Consider the following 17,948-nt stretch of genomic DNA (forward strand, 5'->3'; position numbering starts at 1 on the left):
GCTGCTTTGTTGAGTAATTGCAGCTCTCAGAAACAGCCTTTCACACACACGTGGCTTGTAAAACAAGGTAACATTCAGCTGCAAAACAGACACTTTTTCTGCCATTAAATCCATAAAGTGAAGTGAAGATGCTTTTTTATAGTATTTTGTGTCCAAAATACAAACCGATTTAGTTCCCAATAGTGGAGAAGAAAGCTTTATTAGAAGCAGTCACCATTCAACTGTTTGTATAATATTTTTGTGTTATTTGTGTGAATGTGTGTTTTGGTTTCTGGTCCACTGAACATTAACTGGCTTTTTGAGGATTTAAACCTGGTTTTAAGGTTAGAATTAGTTTTAGGCATTTGGTTATGACAGTTGAGATTAAGGTGATTAAGAAAAATCTGCGCGCATGCGTGCGTGTGTGTGTTCTCTTTAAAAACCAAACCAAAACCTGGTTCAAGTTTTGGTTTTTGAGGCACAACCTCATTTCTGAAGAACTGGTTAAGATTTGAATTGTCCTTAAATAGGAATGTTATTTTTTTTCAGCTTCTTAAAGAAAAATCTGTGCAAACCTGTGTAAAATATAATTATACATTATTGAGTTATTTGATAGTTACGATATTCTTTCACTCTCTCTCTCGCCCTCTCCCTCCCTCCTCGTTTTATTATTTATACTGGAGCTAATTTTAACAACTTCTTAGTAGGATGGGAATAATCAATTGACAATCGGTCAAAAATGTCTGTGTCGGACTAATATCAACATCGGTGGATACTCTACTTTGTGATATCGGGATTGGTATTGTGCAATCCCTTATTTTTAGCAGTGTATTTTTTTTATGGCATCACCATTTAAAAGTGTTTAACTACTTCTGTCAAGACAGAAAAGTCTGAGTCCATAAGAAAGCAGGTGTTAAAAAAAATAATAACCACCTTTAGGGGCTAAGAGCATGTCAGACATAATAAAGGTATATTAAAGGGTGCACGAGTTGTTGTCCATGATTTTTTATTTCTTTGGCCCAGAATATTGTGCACGTCGGCAGCATTTTGTCCACGGTTGCAGTCGTCCCAGCAGGCGACGCTTTCCTTACCCAGGCTTAATGAGGGATTTCCATTTGAAGTCTGTCTCTTTATGGTTTCACTGCTCAAGTCCAGCGGCTGTTTTAATCTTAATTGGCGCCAAAAGCCCCTTATTAAATGGTATTAAAGAGAGAAAGGTGGAGACAGGAGTTTGCTGTGGAAGTGAGCGAGATCTGATTGGACGGCAGATTGTGTTTCAGTGAAACTGACGCACAGTCGTGTATTTAACCCACTCGACCCTGTGGGTGCAGGGAAGACGGCCTCCTGAGCCAGGTGAGTTTAAGTGTTAGAACTCTGCTGTGTATTATCACTGCAAACGCTGGTTTTCAAGAAAGTAAAATCAGGGAAATTGTTCTTTTTTTGTGTTTGTTTTCGTTTTTAAATCTTGGCTAGATAGTTTTTCGATTGAAAAATAATTCAATTTTAAGAAAAAAATATATCTAACTTTGTATTAGAGGATATTAGAGCTGAATTTAAGCTTAAATTATCAGTAACAAGATGGAATATTTATTACATGACACAATGTTTTTGCTGTGACAAACATATACAACTTTGTTTATACAACTGTTTTAAACATTTTAAGGAAGATTTCCGCGATCGTTATTAGTTTTCTTTCTTTTTTCTTCTTTCTTTTTATATCTTCTTACACCAATGATTTTACTTTAAACAATATAGAATATTTGCTGCTGTTTTGCAGTGTATTTATACGTTTACCTTTTATAATGTCTTTGCGATTTGTTTGCGTGTGATTATTGTAGAATTGTGTTTTGATGGCTCATGATTTATAATTTGAAAGTGCCACTTCTTAATCCTTCATGTGTCGTCTTGCAGTGTTTCATCAAAAATGATTTTGACATTATGGCTGGGGGGCGCTCTCTGCTGCCTGACACTGCTCCCAGGTCAGTTCAGTTGAATCTTTACTGCACAACTGCTTACACACAAATGTGTCATGGTGTTTTCAGGACATAAAAAACCCATTTGTTTCCCTCTTCTTCCAGATCTGTTGGAGGCCAAATCATTACTGAATTCACTCACACAGGACGGTAAGTGCAGACAAGTTCAGTCACTTCTCAATTTCCTTTACAGTCTCTGTGCTTTTTTTGTGCTCACACTTTTCCTTCTTTAACAGAAATGGTTCCTCTCAATCACCTTAAATATGACCCGGAAAAGGCTAATGACTTCTTGACTCACTCCAGACCGAAACGCAACGTGGACCCTAAATGGTACAGAGGAAACCCAGACTTCCAGTCTTATTACAGATACTACAGCAGCATTGGACACACTGAGGGGGTGAGAATTCAGTGAAACTTATTTATTATGAGCAGTTTTGTAAATACTTTACTGCACTTAAGTATGAAATTCACGTATCTGTACTTTACTTACTAACTTTTACTTTTACTCCACTCAACAAGAGTTGGGAATGGTCTGTATTTATGTAGCTCTTTTATAGTTGTGCTCAAAGGACACACAGACAACTTGCCCTACCACTGATCCACCATGGCTCAATCCTTAGTCCTCACTTTAAAAAAAAAAAGAAAAAGTTTTAGATGTTTTTTTATGTCAGAAAATAAATGACTTTTAATACCTGAGTACAGCATATGTCATATACCTTAAGACTTTTACTTTAAGTAATATTATAAAAAGTCACTTCAACTTCTACAAAAGTCATTTTATTATAACATACTTGTACTCAAGTATTCCTTTAAGGTACTTTATACAAGACAGATTATGGACTCGTAGTCTTGAAAAATAAAAAAAATAAGAAACAATGCACAGAAAATACACAAAACTACAAAACTAGTCTGTACACACAGTTCCTTCAGCGATAAGATATTTTACTGCAGTGTAGACACCAAGGGCCAAAAATATGGTTCTTTGTATAGACTTTAATTCTTGTTGGTAAACCTCTGGAATGAATGCAAAAGGAGAATGATTGTAAACAGTACAAACTGAATCCACTGGTGTGTTTTTCCTTCAGTCACGTTATTCTCCGTTTGTTCCACCGTTCAGATCTACGAGATTGACAAACTGCGGATGCTCTACCAGCAGATGAGGTACCTTGAAAACACCTACGGCCCCAACGCCTCCTATTTCCAGAACAAACTGGGAGTGCCGATGATCATGTGCGACCCAGCTAAGGACAAGAACTGCAAACCTGTTCCACCTCCACCTGCAATGAAAGGGGTCCCAAAGTCCACCCCTCCTCCACCTCCTCTCCCCGCTGCTCCATCTCTTGCCCAGGCCGATGTGTTGTACTTGTGCAACAAAGAGGACCCACTCTGCAAGCCTCACATCGTCTACCTGCCCAGCGGTGCCGTGCCCGTGCTCTGCGACCCCCGCTATCACCCACACTGCACCCCGCAGAAGGCTGCACCGGCCCCCGTGGCAATGCCTCAACCTTTTCCGCCTCCGCCAATGAAGTCGGCCCCACCTCCACCGGTCTATGTCAAGAAGTCCCCTCCTGTCCCCATCAAGGGCCCCATCAAGGGACCCTTCAAGGGCATGGAGTATGACTGTGACCCTTACTGGGACCCCGACTGCCTGATTGACCACCCACCCCAGCCTGTCAAAGGCAAGGTTGTAGTTCCACCACCAGCTCCTGTTGTGGAGGAGGAAGAGGAGGAAACCGTGGAGGAGCCAGTACCTCCAGTACCCATCAAGAAGAAACTAACCCTCTATCCTTATCCTTTTTACCCGATGCAGTACGACCCCAGGGATGAGCTGTACGACCCGATCCGCTTCAAGTACCCAATACCGGCAGATCCCGCTGAAGAGCCTGAGGAGGCCAGTCAGTAAAACGTGTGGAATGTGTCACAGGGAACATGTGTCTCTCTTAAAAGATGAGACTTCAATTGGAAACATCTTGGGTCTGTGAGCACAGCATTGATAAGCTGCAACGGTGAATTAAATCCTTAATACATTGACGACTTGATGTACTGTGTTAACCATCACTGTCAGCATGTAAAAAAAAAAGAGAGCATGTAATGCAAATGTTTTTGGGTAAATACTAATAAAATGTGACAAAAGTGTTGATTAGTATTTGGACTTTGATTATACTTCCACAACAGTGTAAAAATATAAAAAAGAGGGTGGTGTTGTTGCCACACGTGAGGTAAAAGTAGACTAATAAAGCAGGGGATTATTGTGTCTAGTTAATATAAATGCTGACTCAAGTTAGACCTCCAACTCTGCAGCTATAACCCCCCAATTGCCCCCCCTTGTCCTCCGAGGGCAACTGAAACAGCAGGAACAGCCTTCAAAAGATGATTTAACTGAAAACACGCCTGACAATAAACCTTAAGCTCCACATAGCTGACTTTCATAGACTTGTTTGAAAAGTGCAGGTCTGACTTTTTAGCGAGCGGTGCGGCCTGTGCAGTTACTGTTAACGTCATCATTTAAGTGGAGGAAGAAGAATAACTTGAAGTCCCATGAAGAAAATCAGCAGATCATTTATTACATACAGAAACATGAAACAATAAAACAAACAGGGTAAAATAATATAACGATGATGTGCAGTGGATTCATTTTGTACATATCTCTTACTGACTGGTGTGTAATCAAGTGCTTTTTGATGCACGGGAGGTTCAAAGTGAAAACTCGGTAAACTGGGTTTGAAAAAGCTACTGTTGATAGAATTTTGTCTCCGCTAACCAAAATACAAAACAAACCAAAAGAAAAAGACAAAAGACCAAACCGAGAGAAAAAGAAACTGCAGTGCTTGTTTGTCTCTGGCTCAGCTGACCGCCAGCTCAAAAGAAGAGTCCTCTCATCCTCCGGCCGATGCCCTGTCTGTCGTACAGGACGTTGAACTTGTTGATGAACTGGTTCATACTGTTGCACGTCTTGGTGATAGTTCCTAAGTAGGCCATGAGGCCCACGTCATTACATTGCTGCAGGGGAAACCAGAGACATAGTTAAAGGAAGCATCGGTTTAGCTGACATCAACAGAGTTCATTTATTTCATAAACTATACATTTGTTTTTGTAATGTGATGTTGTGAACCCTGAGATTGTCTGGAATCAGTTTCTTTCTGTTCTCAGAGTCAAAACAAAACATGGAAAAGTGAGTTTTATTTTATGTGATCCACAGATCTGCTACAACGCTAAAAACTTTTTGTCACGGCCTTTCAATCAATGAGATAATTACTTTGTATTAAAACTGAAATGTTTCTCTTTAAATTCAAACAATTATCTCAACCCCAAATTTCCTCCTACATGCCTATAATCTTGTCTTGTCGCTTTTGCAATTTGGATTTAGATGGACCACTGCCTTGTTGGTTCTGGACTTTGTTGATTTTTGATCTCCCATATTGTCCTACGATTTAAAATGTTGTGGTTTTCATCAATTGACGTCAGTATGAGGTGGGACTGAACAAAAGCTCGCTTACATCATAGAAGTCAGTTTTGAACTTTATGGTGCTGAGGACTGGCAGTCTGTGGCAGAGGGCGTTTGCTTCTCGAAGGATCTCATGGTTGAATGGCACCTCTCCTGCAGTATGTGAAGGCAGATGTGTGTGAGAGAGACAGAGACACAGAGAGAGAAATGTTTAATGTACAATGCCCCAACCAAAAAAAGCCAGATATTCTTAATAATTTGCTTAGTGTCTACAGTACAAGCCTGCAGGGCAGTGTTATGATCTGGGCTAGCTTCACGCTCATTCAGAATGTTTGGGATGTGCTGGAGAAAACGTAACTCCATAATCTACAGTCCATCATCAACAAATGAACTTAATTAAATACAATGTTGTGACATTGCATTAACTTATAAGTGGTAACCCATGTCGTAATCAAAGCTAAAGGCGGTCCCAAAAAAACATTCCAGGTGTGTGACTTTATTCATTACAGACTAAAACAGCAAGGGGAGATGATGCTGCTGTCAAGATGCTATCAAACAGGCACCTGTAATTATGGAAGAGTATTCGAGGGGCCCTTAATGGTGTACAAGTAAGGGGGTAACGTATCATTTAAAAACAGCTGTTTTCCACCCCTATTTCCACATTCTTCTTCGCCCTCACTGCGTCATTAAAAAGCCACGTCCATCCTCTCACCTGTTTCCACGGCTTTGACGTACTCTAGAATGATCTTCACCCGGCTGTGGAGCATCTTTATCGCACTGTGTTGGGCTATGAGGTGTTCAGCAACTGACAGAGACAGCAAATGTCTACGTTAAAACCCTTGTTAAAACAGAATTCACGTTTGTTATTGACCGTCAGGTCAGGTAGTCGGGTAAAAGCGGAGATTTCAAAACTTTAAACCTCCCTCTTAATTACATCTTAACCATGTTTTATTTCTTTGTGTTATAAACAGGCCATTTGTCTGTCTTGACCATTTCAATCTGACACTGTTCTTCAAAATCTTTACATTATAATACAAATGACTAATTTTAATGCAATAAGAACTACAAGAAGAACTGAGTATATGGCAGATTAGGCACTGAGGAATCAGACCACAGACCTGTGGAGTTTTCTCCTGTGCCAGTGGCAGTCATCCGAGCTACGTGGTCGACACCGATTCTCTCTGCTTCCTCTGTGGCCAGCGTGTATGTCAGCTCAGCAAACAACATGGTTGCCTAGGAACAAAAAAAACAAACAAAACAGAAAACAAACAAGATAAAGCTAATTGCTGAGGACTACGCAGGAAAAAAAGTATGCAAATGATTTAACACATGAACTGTACCTCGCCATTGATGATGTCAATCACAGACTCATAGACACTAACAGGAAGCTGAAAGAAAACATAAATCATATCAATAAATAAATAATCCAATAAAATAGGTTTAGAGGAGTTGGATCTAAACGTGTAACTGCACTATCGAGGACATTTAGGGTGACTCACATCAGTGTGTTTGGTCATTGGATTGAGTTTGAGGAAGAGAGGACTCTCGATGATCTCACACACCTAAAGGAGGAAAGGGAAACAAATGTAAAAAGAGGCACAAAATGTAATGCAATACAATGGGAATGCAAATTTTAAGTTGATAAACATGTCGGTCTCTTTATTTAGGTTTCAAACTGGTTGTGCACAGCAGTCATACGCCAGCATGTGACACTGTCCAAGGAGGTGAGGACATTTCTCCTTTATTTTTGTTTAGATTTACTGTACATTTACCTGCTTATGAATGTGGATATCTGATTGGTCAGGTGGACCACCTGTGGTGTACCAACCCAAGAACTCCATTTCTTTGAAAACCTGTTTGACTGAGAGAGATGATGAAAAGTTACAGAAGGATTATATAGACCCCTGCTCTCTTGATGAAGCAGGCTATAAAATATTTTTAACTCAAATCAAAATGTTCCCATACAAACAGGAACCAAAGCGCTGCATTTCATAAAAATAATTAATCATAGCTTTAACCACTTACATTGTTCTTCCTTGGTGTAGTAATACTCCTTGTCAATTAACACCCGTTCATCTATGGTGTGAGATAGCAACTCGAAAGAATTCATCACCTCAATGTTTCTACCCTCCTGTTTCCCAATCAGGGCTCCAATCACTAAACAGGAGAGAAAACAATAACTGTTATAACTATCTTATTTTAATACTCTCAATCATGCAACAATATAAGATGAGTAGCACACGGACGTACCCTGCATCGGCCGTCCCTCCTGTGAGCGGATACGTATCCAGTGGTCCGATATGTTGAGAATAACCAGAGGATGTAAGGCCACGGAAACGCTCCCAGTGACTCCTGAGGCCATAACACTGGGGCTGGCTACAATCAGAGTCACACACAAGCAAGGATTGTTTTTTGTTTTTTTTACTCTATAGTAAATATTACAATACAATATTGATTTTAAAGATTAAGATGCCATAAAACAGCTGGCTCCAGCAACTCCTCTTTTTCTTCATTATTTTTATTGTAAATTAATTTAACTTTGGATTTTAGATAAATGATGGAGCAAAATAAGAAATGGGTGAGGCATCTTGGGTCTTGAAAAATTGAAACGCCTTTTTTGAACTAGTTAAAGATTTTGTGAATAACATTTAATGTCCCATCTATTACACTTATTATATGCCATGTTTTCCTCTGTTTGAGGGTCTGCGATTAGCTTAGCTCAAAAAGTAAATCAGAGTTGTAATACAATTTCAGACAGATGGCCCAAGGAAGACATAATAGTTAGTAGTTTGGTTCGTGATCCAGCAACAAATCACCACTAGTGTTTTGACTTGTGGGAAACTGGGCGTCTTCCAATTGCCTCTAGCTGTAATGATTGGAGCAGTGTCTTAACTTCACTCATTCAAACACTATTAAGTCGACACTATTTACATAGATCGTGGACTTTTAAAGGTGCAAAAAATGAATATTTATATCTGTAGGTTTTTTTTGCCAACCTTCCCAGACACTCGTTTTATTGATCAAAGCCAATTCATTTAAAATGTCTACAAACGTTTTTGAACACTAAATAATGCAGATAGGCTGGTACAATATTTTATCTCATAGACATGAGTCGTCTTAAGCCAGCCTAACTTTGACACCGGGGTGTTATTATACAGCCAGGTTGTAAGAAGTGTTTCATCAAGCCTACACGCTCAAGTGGAGATGAGAGGAAACATGATGAAACATTCAAAGTGATTGATTTGTTGACACCTTTCACAGGAGATGTACTTTACGTTAATCCGCCTGTATTAGCCAGCCCGCGACCTGCCACCTAACATAAATCGTCTCCAACGGCCACTGATTAGACAAATATATTATACATAACACGGGCTGCACACAGGATGATGTGAATACCCGGCAGAATCAGTGAAATACGTATGAAATACTCGCCTGCCCCATCCACTTCCATTCCTCCACCATTGCTGGTCGCCATCTTGTCCGGTAAACCGCGCAGGCGCAGTGGACAGTTGACCTAACGTTACGGCGCCAACGTCGCCACATCAGGATGTTCTAAAATAACCGTTTACACATACTTGCTGTTTTTGTCGCATGCTCCTCATAATTAATAACTGTTTTTTCGAGACACGACACGTTGTTCATAGACAGGCATATTTGAGTGAACCGTGATTTTAACGCTAGGTCCTACAGTCAATGTGCATCTGTTTCCGGGGGATCGCTGGCTTGGGCGCAACCCCCTGTACGTCCGGATATCAGTCCGTGTCGAAGGTTTGAAGAGTTTTGTTTACAAAATGGAAGAATTTAAAGCCTGCGATTTGGACTATTTTCCTGAAAACATTTTAATCGACGTGCTGTCGTTTCTGAGCGTACGCGAGCTCGTCAGAGCTGGAAGGTAAGAGAGTAATCCAACTTTTGCTGTCACTGTTATTCGTCCTGTGAAACAGAAATCTGCCACATTTGCCTTTGTTCTGGCTCAAGTCACACGATTAAGTTGCCTGATTCATTTCACGGTGTTTTTCAGAGTATGTAAGAGGTGGAAACGCCTTGTTAAAGATCAGAGATTGTGGAGGTTTGTCGACCTGACCGCGTGGAAAGGAGTAAGTTACTGACAACGTGCCTTTGTCCCTTTTTTAATGAATGTATCTTTTCCTAGTATACCGTTTTTCTCAAAATTACACAACACGTCCACATTGAAGACATAACTTCAAAATATACTTTTATACAAGAAATCAGATTATCTGACAACATAAAAAAGCAAATTCAGTAGTCTTAATTGAAGTTAAACTTTGTCACTAACATCGACCAATCTACAAATCCACATGTATTGAAAACTGTGCAACTGTGACTTTTTTCATAATCTACAGAATAATTTTGTTTTTCTTTGATCACCTTTTATGAGAGTACATAGGTCTTACAACAAATAGTGCTTCTGAATAGATTCAATCAAATCATCCGGCTATTGTACTAGTTTCCAGTTGTTGATCTAAAATGGTCAACATACTAATACATAAATACAATACATTTCAGACTTTTACAATGTCCAGAGTAACCGCTGGCACAGAGTATACCTGTTTTATGCAGATTTTCATCATTCATTATTTTGAGAACTTTGAAATAATCCTCATTGTATTTTGCCATAAGAGTCTATTGAAGTTAACACTATTGTACATGGGTTTTGTGTGTCTGTGAAGTTACTGACAGAAACTCTTTGTTTTGCCTCCTTTCAACCACTCACACACACACATTCACGGACCTTCTACTGTGTGCAAGGTGACATCCCGCATACTTTGGGTCCTGCTGCGTCAGTACCTGGGTTGTGGACTAAGGTGCCTACGGTTGCGTGGTTTGCTGCTCTCTGCCCGAGGCGGCACCTTTCTCTCTGAGTCTTGGCTGAAAGCTTTGGCCACAAAGTGCCCTCGCCTGAGTAAGCTCTATCTTCTGCACACAGACCTGAGAACTCTGTCCAGTTCCCAGCTCCTACCTTCATCTTTGCAGGTGCTGGAACTGTGTGGTTGTGAGCTTCCACGTGGCTTTTTCAACCAAACACTGCCCACTTCACCTGCCCAAGAAAGAGCAGAAGCCACATCTAGTGTTGGTGCTCAACACCAAGGGCGGGGTCAGAAAAGAAAACAGCTTAGCTCTCCATCAGGAATTCCTATTCAGACCTTAGTCCTTAACAATGTGCCCTCTTTCACGGACCAGCACCTGCAGAGTCTGACATCATGGGAGAGACTCAGTCGACTAGAGCTGCGTGACACCTTTCGTGTGACAGCCAATGGGCTCAGGAGCTGTGCTGCCAAAGATGGTGTTGGTGGTGTGGAAGGGCTATCCAGGCTTAAGTTTCTGGAAATAGGCATCACTGGCCGGCAGGGCTACCAGTTACAGATGGCCTCCCTGGGTCTGGGGGCAGGTTGGCTTGGACTGGAGGAACTGAGCCTGGGTGGTAAAGAGGTGGGGCCAGGTTTACTTTGTGCCAGCCGTCTGAAGGACCTGAAGCGACTGTGCCTGTGGGCCTGCACCCTCAGCGAGATGCAGATAGTCCGCAGCTGCCGGCTGCTCCGTGGACTCCGTCAGCTAGAGTTTTTGGACGTGGTCTTCCAGCCTCGTCAGTGTCCTCCAGTAGTGGAAGGGGAGGGTGGTGCTGAAGAGGAGCAGAATGGTGAGGAAGCTGCTGAAGCAGGAGATAACAGCAACGATGACAGTGAGACACTGGATCCCATTCCAAGTCTGCGTCGCTCACTGGCTGTCCTGTTACCATCCTGTACTCTAGTTTTCACCAACTGCTCTGTTCAGATTAATGCAGACTAAATGACATCTCCACTTCTGTAGAAAAAATACAAGTGGCTCCAGTTAGATTGAAACTAGATTCACACTCTCACAAGACTGTAATTTTATACAGCATTACTGTTTTAACCATTAGTTTTTATTATTGTTTCATACAAATAAGTATACCTATCCATCATTGGCTTACAAGGTATTCAAATTTCATATGAGACAGTTTTCTCCTTTTACATATTGTTTACAATATGTAAAAGGAATGTCTTGCCAATGTCTGACAATCTCAGACATTGGCATCATTAAATAAAAATACCCTCACAAATCTAGTGTAAAAATGGTCCAATCAATTTATAATCATATTGTCAGATTTGACATCAATTTTACTTCCTACCAATTGCCATTTTTTAAATATTTTAGCCAGAAAAAACAATACTTGATCTTAACTGTGCAACTTAAAAACTTTGATTGTTAGTTACTGTGATGGAGCATAAGATCCATGCCCACTGTCTGGTAATTTGAGGTGTCCATAAAACCATTCCTGGACAATTTTTGTAGTGTGGCACATTATCTGGGCGAAAGAAGTGACCAGCTTTGCCATAATGTGATGTTTTTAGTCTGCAGTAATGGTTAGGTTAGTGTTATGTGTCAAAGTCACGTCCACATGAATGCCTGGACCTAAAATGTCTGGGAATAACTTACCCAGAATATCACACTGACTATGTTGTCTTGTTTTCTTCCTATAGTGCACCCTTTTGCCATATTTTCTGCAGATACATGCGTAACACACACCTGACTGCCCACATGATGTAAAACAAAACAAGGCCACCTGCTCACATTCCAATTTAAGTGCTTACTGTGGTGGGCATTGGTCAGCACCTGACTGGCGTAAAGCTACGCTGACCCATACACGGCAAATTGGCAATGTGCTGTGTATTGTGACTGCTTTTTGTCGTCGCAAACTGAGATTTTCACACAGCAATTTCAGAAATTTATTGGGATTTGGACTTCACAGGCCTGTCTGTCTCTTTTAAAAACATGATTTTATTTATAACAAAACATGCCCAGTGTCTTTGAATTACATTTTTGACTTCCAAAACAAATTGCTCATATGAAAAAGCCTAGAACTTGTAAACTAATATGGAAGTTTTAAGTTTTGTTTTGTTTTGTGTTTTTTTTGCATACCCTTTTAAACTCAGTCACATCCACACGATATTGAACTGTCACTGCCACACTAAATACAAAAGCAGGTGTCAGCTACAACAGTATAGATTTGAAACTCGCAATGATGCAGCTGTTTCCTGTTCTCTTATCTATGTTCAGAAAACAGTTAAATTGTCACAAGCAGGTGTTTGGTTTTAGTGATACAGAAAAAACCCAGTATGCTTTACATGCTATGTAGGAATAATTAAACGAGAAATGTAAATTGTAGAGGTCTGTTGATTGTATAAAGGACGCAGACAGTTATGAAGAAGGTAGAATTTTTAAAGACAAAACTCTTTTGAATAAATCTATTTTCAACAAACAAAGAAGGTTGTATTATTCCTCTTGTATATTGGAATTCAAATGAATTGCATAATATACTAACATCATTAAAGGTCTTTGTTTTGTCAACCAAACTGACTGACTTTATTGAAATTGTTGAAAACCAGTTGATGGAGTTTGTACATCATGTTGACTCATTAAAAAAATATCTGTCTGTCATAACATAAAACAACATATAACATAAACATAACATAAACATATTCATTGAGTTTTATTGAAAAAAAAACCTGGCGAAGTACAAACAGTAGTTATGTAACACAACTAACATAAACATTTAATAAAATGACGAAAAATGAAAACAAGAACAAGAAGGCGGGTCCGTGTCCGAGTGACGTCGGTATTGACCAATAACGCGCGTCGTCTAGCAGCCGCTTTGGCCAATGGGAGCCTTCTGTGCGAAGCAACCCGGCCAATTGCATTCGCCGAGGGTGGCTTTTTGAAAACGTTGGCGGCTGAGGAAGTGGGACATCTTAAAGGCTGCGCTCTACGCGTTTGGAAATTTAACGCGACATATCTTCATAACGATGCAGGTAATCAAGTGCTTATTTTTGTTTGTTTGTTAGCAATGGTGAAGTGGGTGACAACCGAGAACACAGAACCGTTCGTCGCAAGGGTTGCCTTCACGGCTAACGTTGGTATTGTCTGCTACCTAGCCATACCGAGCTAGCAGCACAACGTTGAACTGTTGTTAACTTGAGTTCGGACGGCAACAAACATGATTTAATGTGCGTACTCGACCAAACAAGTTAAAGGGGAACTTCACATTTGAATTTCCATTTCTTGTAACTCCTATTGGAAGTTAAATCTAATGTCTTGTGAAATGAGTGGTGCTGGCGCTGCGAGGGATTTCATATGGTGCCACAAAGGCGATGTTCATTCACATTTCACTGTCATTATGTTCGAGTTCCATTTACAGCGATTGACTGTATTTCTGAGACCTACTTTTTAATAAAAGGAAGATTCTGTTGTGGTTTACTATTGTGTGACTGGGGTGGCGACAAGCCTCGTTGTGTAGCCTATTACACCTAAATCTGGCTCCAGGGCTGCAACTAAGCATTATTTTCGTAATCGATTGATCTGTCGATTATTTTCTCAATTGTCAGAGTACTTGTTTGGTCCGCAAAATGTTGATCGTTTACCAAACATGGAAATTATGTTCTCAAATGTCTTGTTTTATCTACAAGCTACAGCTTTTCCGTTTTATTGATTTATTTGTTACATGGAGCAAATAAACCAGCAAATGAAACGAAAACACCAGAATCGATTACTCTATTATCAAAATTAGTTGAATAGTCGTTGCAGCCCTAATCAATGCAATAGAACTTTAATAAATCGCATTTCAACTTAAGACTATCAATGCACATAACCAAAACTGATAATCTACTAAGAAAACTCTAAAGTAGAGGAAATATTATGAAACAATACGTGATTCAGGATGTTCTCTTGACACAAGAGGTAAAGGGGGAAAAAATCAACAATGAACAGTAGAGAGTACCTTAGTATATGCAGAAAAACGTTGAGAAAGGGTGCCATCTAGAGTTTTTTCAAGGTGTGCACAGTCAGGAGTAGAAGGAGGCAGTAATGCAACAGTACTGATGCCGGCTACTGTAAAACACCACAGAGAAACGATGACTCACTGATGCACACACTGTGATTCCCCAACATTGTAGATAGATGAACTTTATCAATTCCAAAACTGGGAAAATATTCCCAAATATGGTATAAAACAAATAACACAACTAAAGTAAAGCTGAGTGACTGGAGTCACAGTCACTGAAATTAACTGTACACCTAATGTGAGCTATGTGCTTTTATTTCTCTACAGAATAAAGAAAATTATGAGCCTCGGGGTTTACAAAGACCAGTAAGTGCTTGAAATTGTTGAACATGTTTCATTACCAATGGCTGCTTTATTAATTCATTTTTGTCGGTACAATCACTTACTAGCTGCATATTTGTGTTTTCAGTTTGCAACCCCAAGTTTGGAGGGAGGCCCACAGCGTGTTCTGGTGAAGCCACGTGCAGAAATGGACAAAAGTTCTGTCACAGGTAACCACGATCTGCTTGCATACAAATGACATTCAAACCCTATGAAGTCTCCCTGTCCTCATTGTATTTCCATTTATAGGCCCAGGGAGAGCATGTGTTGGTTCATCCTCAGGCTTACCAAAGTAGGTGCAAAAGCAAATTGTGCCGTTTTTAGGATCCATGCCATGCTAGTTCACTGTTTAACAGGAGAATGTTTGTCTTTGCTCTTTCTTCAGGAAAGTCACCATTGATGACTTTGACATTGGTCGACCACTAGGGAAGGGCAAGTTTGGTAATGTCTACCTGGCAAAAGTAAAAAAGCTACAGGCCATCGTTGCACTGAAGGTGTTATTCAAGTCGCAGATGGAGAAGGAGGGTGTGGAGCATCAGCTCAGGAGGGAGATTGAGATTCAGGCACATCTCAAGTGAGTTTAAATTGTTATCATCTCTTCTGTGTTGTGTTAAGCTGATTTTATACATATTTGTAAGTCAATTATGCTCACAATCTTGAACAGTTTCTTAAAGCATGCAATCAAATTATAATAAATATCACAAATGAAACCTTAGAAATACAGGCTTAATTAAATTCAAAATAGTGTGTTTCACAAGTTAACTGCGAATTACAAATTGAAACATTCTCTGAAACTTTGGAACACACCTGGACTATGGGGAGAAAGGTTGCATATGTTGAAAAAAGACAAATGAGCCACAAAATTGTTGGACTTTTGATTTCCATTTTCAAGTATAAAACTGGTGAATTTAAAAATAAAACTACTGTTATGGGGATTTTAAAGTTGTGTTATGAACACATTTGACTGGAAATACTGTCAACAACTTGCCAATTGAAAATTAAATCCCTTTTCTCTTCAGACATCCCAACATCCTGCGCTTCTACAATTATTTCCATGACCGCAAGAGAGTATTCCTAGTACTAGAATATGCTCCCCGTGGGGAAATGTACAAAGAGCTACAGAGATGTGGAAGATTTGATGACCAACGTACTGCCACAGTAAGGGTTTAAACTATTTTGTTCATTATTGGAGAATAATGTGAACATCCACAGTGTGGTAAACAAGTTAACACATGGCTTGTATTGAATGTTTGTATTTTCCCAATATGTATATGCTCACTCCTTTTTGTATTTGATTTGCAGTACATGGAGGAGATATCTGATGCTTTGTTGTACTGCCATGAGAGAAAAGTGATTCATCGTGACATCAAGCCAGAGAATCTGCTTCTCGGCTTTCGTGGAGAGCTGAAAATTGCTGACTTTGGTTGGTCTGTTCATGCACCGTCTTTAAGGTGAGAAACCAGTGTCACTGCTCCTTCATCTGTAAAAAATCTGCAATAATCCTGTAAGTGTGTTAATCACTGTGTATTTACTCACTTTGTTTTGAATCTTTTTAGACGTCGGACCATGTGTGGCACACTGGACTACCTCCCTCCAGAGATGATTGAAGGGCATACCCACAGTGAGAAGGTGGACCTGTGGTGCATTGGGGTCCTCTGCTATGAATGCCTAGTTGGCAACCCACCTTTTGAAACTGCCAGCCATTCTGAGACCTACAAAAGAATCATGAAGGTTTGTTTTTTTCCGAAGTAGAATATGGAATAAATATTTTTTGATTTAATTTAATAAATGTCATCTTTCCATTTACAGGTGGATTTGAAGTTCCCAAAGATTGTCTCAGATGGTGCTCGGGACCTGATTACTAAGCTGCTCCGCCACAACCCCATCGATCGCCTCCCATTACAGAGTGTCATTGACCATCCGTGGGTGCGCGCAAACTCTCACCGGCTCCTACCCCCAAGCTACCCTACCAAGAAACACTGAACCCACCTGTTTAGCCCTCTTCCCTCCTTCTAAATGGGTCTTTTATATTCTCCACAAGAGACACTGGGCCAGCATGATTTAGCTTCACTGCCATGTGTACCCACTTTTTATGTTGTACAGTGTGGTGTTATTATCAGTGTTGAGTACTTTGCCTAGAATTGTTTGTCATTTTATTGTTATGTCTTGTCATTTAATTGTTATGTCTTCTCTGAGACTTTTAAAATTGGTAAATGCTGTTTTGAAATTCTGTTTCTGATGGTGCTCCACTCTGAGTACCACTAGACTGCCTTGAGTTGAATATATTCTCAAATAGTAACAGTGATGTTTTTGAGGGGTGTGGTTAAAAGTCTTTTTCCTATCTGACCTCAAGTCCTTGCTTCAATATTCTAATAAATGTTATAAAAGGACTTCTCAACATTTTAATGAATATACACTCACTGGCTTGTGGTATTGGGTGTACCTTATTGTATCTGCTTCAAGGGTTGATGTGTTTGGCTAGTCTTTGTCTGACCTTTGGCATCAAGGAGGCAATTCCCTCAATGGATAATTTCTCTTTTTCTGACCATTCTCCCTAAATCATAAAACTGGTCTTATTACCCAAATATGTTGGAGCCAATATGATTGATTAGATATTAGTGTTGTGTAGTTGAACAAGTCTAACTAAATTGTATGATCCCCAAGTGTTTACTAATTCCAGTGTTTTATTAATCAGATGGCATCAACAAATATATTGGTTGAGACTGTTTTGTAGTCATTTTCAATGTAGTTCTCAAGGTGTGAAACATTTCTACACGTGTCATGGCTCATCTAGTGAGCCACAATACTTATATTACGTACTGCTGGTAAACAATCGGTCCCATTGCAGCCATTTTGACAAGTTTTAACACATGTATCATTAGTCCACTTCTTGTAACTCGGAAAAATGACGGTGAATCAACTTGAAACAAAAAAAGCTGAGCAGGATTGTCGCTATGTGAGTTAGGAATTTCTGTTTCGTTCATTATCTATGTTTTCTCTATAGACGTCACACGGTAGCGTGGCCGAGCGGTCTAAGGCGCTGGATTAAGGCTCCAGTCTCTTCGGAGGCGTGGGTTCGAATCCCACCGCTGCCATCATCTTTTCGTTTTCAAGGTTGAGCGTTTCGTATTTATCAACGCAAAAATAATAATCTGAATTGTATTTTCAATGTGTGCGTGTGTGTTATCTGTGATAGCCTTTGAGTGGTGTAAGAAAGGACACTTTATTTTGAAAACCAGATGTAACACGGGGCACTTGACAACAGAGAAACAAGTAAAAAAAGATGATAATTTATCATCTCTACTTCATAACAACTACTAATTCGGTCCGGAACACCATTAGTATTTTATCA

General features: G+C 39.9%; 4 protein-coding genes and 1 non-coding gene across 5 annotated transcripts; 4 read left to right on the forward strand and 1 right to left on the reverse strand.

Annotated features, from left to right (window-relative positions):
* The first annotated feature begins 1,316 nt into the window (after window positions 1-1,316).
* Window positions 1,317-3,983, forward strand: LOC122778499 (leucine-rich repeat extensin-like protein 3). The gene is made up of 5 exons (XM_044040465.1): window positions 1,317-1,332; window positions 1,891-1,958; window positions 2,058-2,102; window positions 2,189-2,349; window positions 3,070-3,983. Exons 2-5 carry the CDS (start codon window positions 1,904-1,906, stop codon window positions 3,853-3,855), a joined length of 1,047 nt encoding a protein of 348 aa, XP_043896400.1. The 5' UTR covers window positions 1,317-1,332; window positions 1,891-1,903; the 3' UTR covers window positions 3,856-3,983.
* A 508-nt stretch (window positions 3,984-4,491) lies between these two features.
* cops6 (COP9 signalosome subunit 6) lies at window positions 4,492-8,910 on the reverse strand. The gene is made up of 10 exons (XM_044040467.1): window positions 8,830-8,910; window positions 7,648-7,773; window positions 7,423-7,554; window positions 7,170-7,258; window positions 6,897-6,959; window positions 6,738-6,785; window positions 6,516-6,630; window positions 6,110-6,202; window positions 5,450-5,550; window positions 4,492-4,952 (listed from the first exon to the last, which is right to left on the reverse strand). The coding sequence occupies exons 1-10, from the start codon at window positions 8,870-8,872 to the stop codon at window positions 4,812-4,814; spliced, it is 951 nt and encodes a 316-aa protein (XP_043896402.1). The 5' UTR covers window positions 8,873-8,910; the 3' UTR covers window positions 4,492-4,811.
* Window positions 8,911-9,124: 214 nt separating this feature from the next.
* LOC122778500 (F-box/LRR-repeat protein 12-like) lies at window positions 9,125-12,791 on the forward strand. The gene is made up of 3 exons (XM_044040466.1): window positions 9,125-9,289; window positions 9,419-9,494; window positions 10,168-12,791. The coding sequence occupies exons 1-3, from the start codon at window positions 9,189-9,191 to the stop codon at window positions 11,203-11,205; spliced, it is 1,215 nt and encodes a 404-aa protein (XP_043896401.1). The 5' UTR covers window positions 9,125-9,188; the 3' UTR covers window positions 11,206-12,791.
* Window positions 12,792-13,135: 344 nt separating this feature from the next.
* aurkb (aurora kinase B) lies at window positions 13,136-16,986 on the forward strand. The gene is made up of 9 exons (XM_044039678.1): window positions 13,136-13,247; window positions 14,543-14,581; window positions 14,685-14,766; window positions 14,846-14,888; window positions 14,982-15,170; window positions 15,616-15,754; window positions 15,899-16,047; window positions 16,153-16,327; window positions 16,406-16,986. Exons 1-9 carry the CDS (start codon window positions 13,242-13,244, stop codon window positions 16,577-16,579), a joined length of 996 nt encoding a protein of 331 aa, XP_043895613.1. The 5' UTR covers window positions 13,136-13,241; the 3' UTR covers window positions 16,580-16,986.
* A 623-nt stretch (window positions 16,987-17,609) lies between these two features.
* On the forward strand, window positions 17,610-17,691 carry trnal-aag. The gene has a single exon. It is a non-coding gene; the product is annotated as a tRNA-Leu (tRNA).
* The last annotated feature ends 257 nt before the right edge of the window (window positions 17,692-17,948 follow it).

Source organism: Solea senegalensis, linkage group LG12 (genome assembly GCF_019176455.1).
Source record: "Solea senegalensis isolate Sse05_10M linkage group LG12, IFAPA_SoseM_1, whole genome shotgun sequence".
In the NCBI taxonomy this organism is placed as follows: Eukaryota; Metazoa; Chordata; class Actinopteri; order Pleuronectiformes; family Soleidae; genus Solea; species Solea senegalensis.

Coding starts and splice junctions, on each gene's coding strand:
- LOC122778499 (XM_044040465.1), top strand. CDS start 1,904: ATGATTTTGACATTATGGCTGGGGGGCGCTCTCTGCTGCCTGACACTG. Junction 1,959..2,057: donor CTGCCTGACACTGCTCCCAG/GTCAGTTCAGTT, acceptor CTCTTCTTCCAG/ATCTGTTGGAGGCCAAATCA. Junction 2,350..3,069: donor GCATTGGACACACTGAGGGG/GTGAGAATTCAG, acceptor TCCACCGTTCAG/ATCTACGAGATTGACAAACT.
- cops6 (XM_044040467.1), bottom strand. CDS start 8,872: ATGGCGACCAGCAATGGTGGAGGAATGGAAGTGGATGGGGCAG. Junction 6,786..6,896: donor CAATGACCAAACACACTGAT/GTGAGTCACCCT, acceptor GTTTTCTTTCAG/CTTCCTGTTAGTGTCTATGA. Junction 5,551..6,109: donor CGTCAAAGCCGTGGAAACAG/GTGAGAGGATGG, acceptor CACATACTGCAG/GAGAGGTGCCATTCAACCAT.
- LOC122778500 (XM_044040466.1), top strand. CDS start 9,189: ATGGAAGAATTTAAAGCCTGCGATTTGGACTATTTTCCTGAAAACATT. Junction 9,290..9,418: donor GAGCTCGTCAGAGCTGGAAG/GTAAGAGAGTAA, acceptor GGTGTTTTTCAG/AGTATGTAAGAGGTGGAAAC. Junction 9,495..10,167: donor ACCTGACCGCGTGGAAAGGA/GTAAGTTACTGA, acceptor ACTGTGTGCAAG/GTGACATCCCGCATACTTTG.
- aurkb (XM_044039678.1), top strand. Junction 14,767..14,845: donor GGACAAAAGTTCTGTCACAG/GTAACCACGATC, acceptor TTCCATTTATAG/GCCCAGGGAGAGCATGTGTT. Junction 16,328..16,405: donor CCTACAAAAGAATCATGAAG/GTTTGTTTTTTT, acceptor TTCCATTTACAG/GTGGATTTGAAGTTCCCAAA.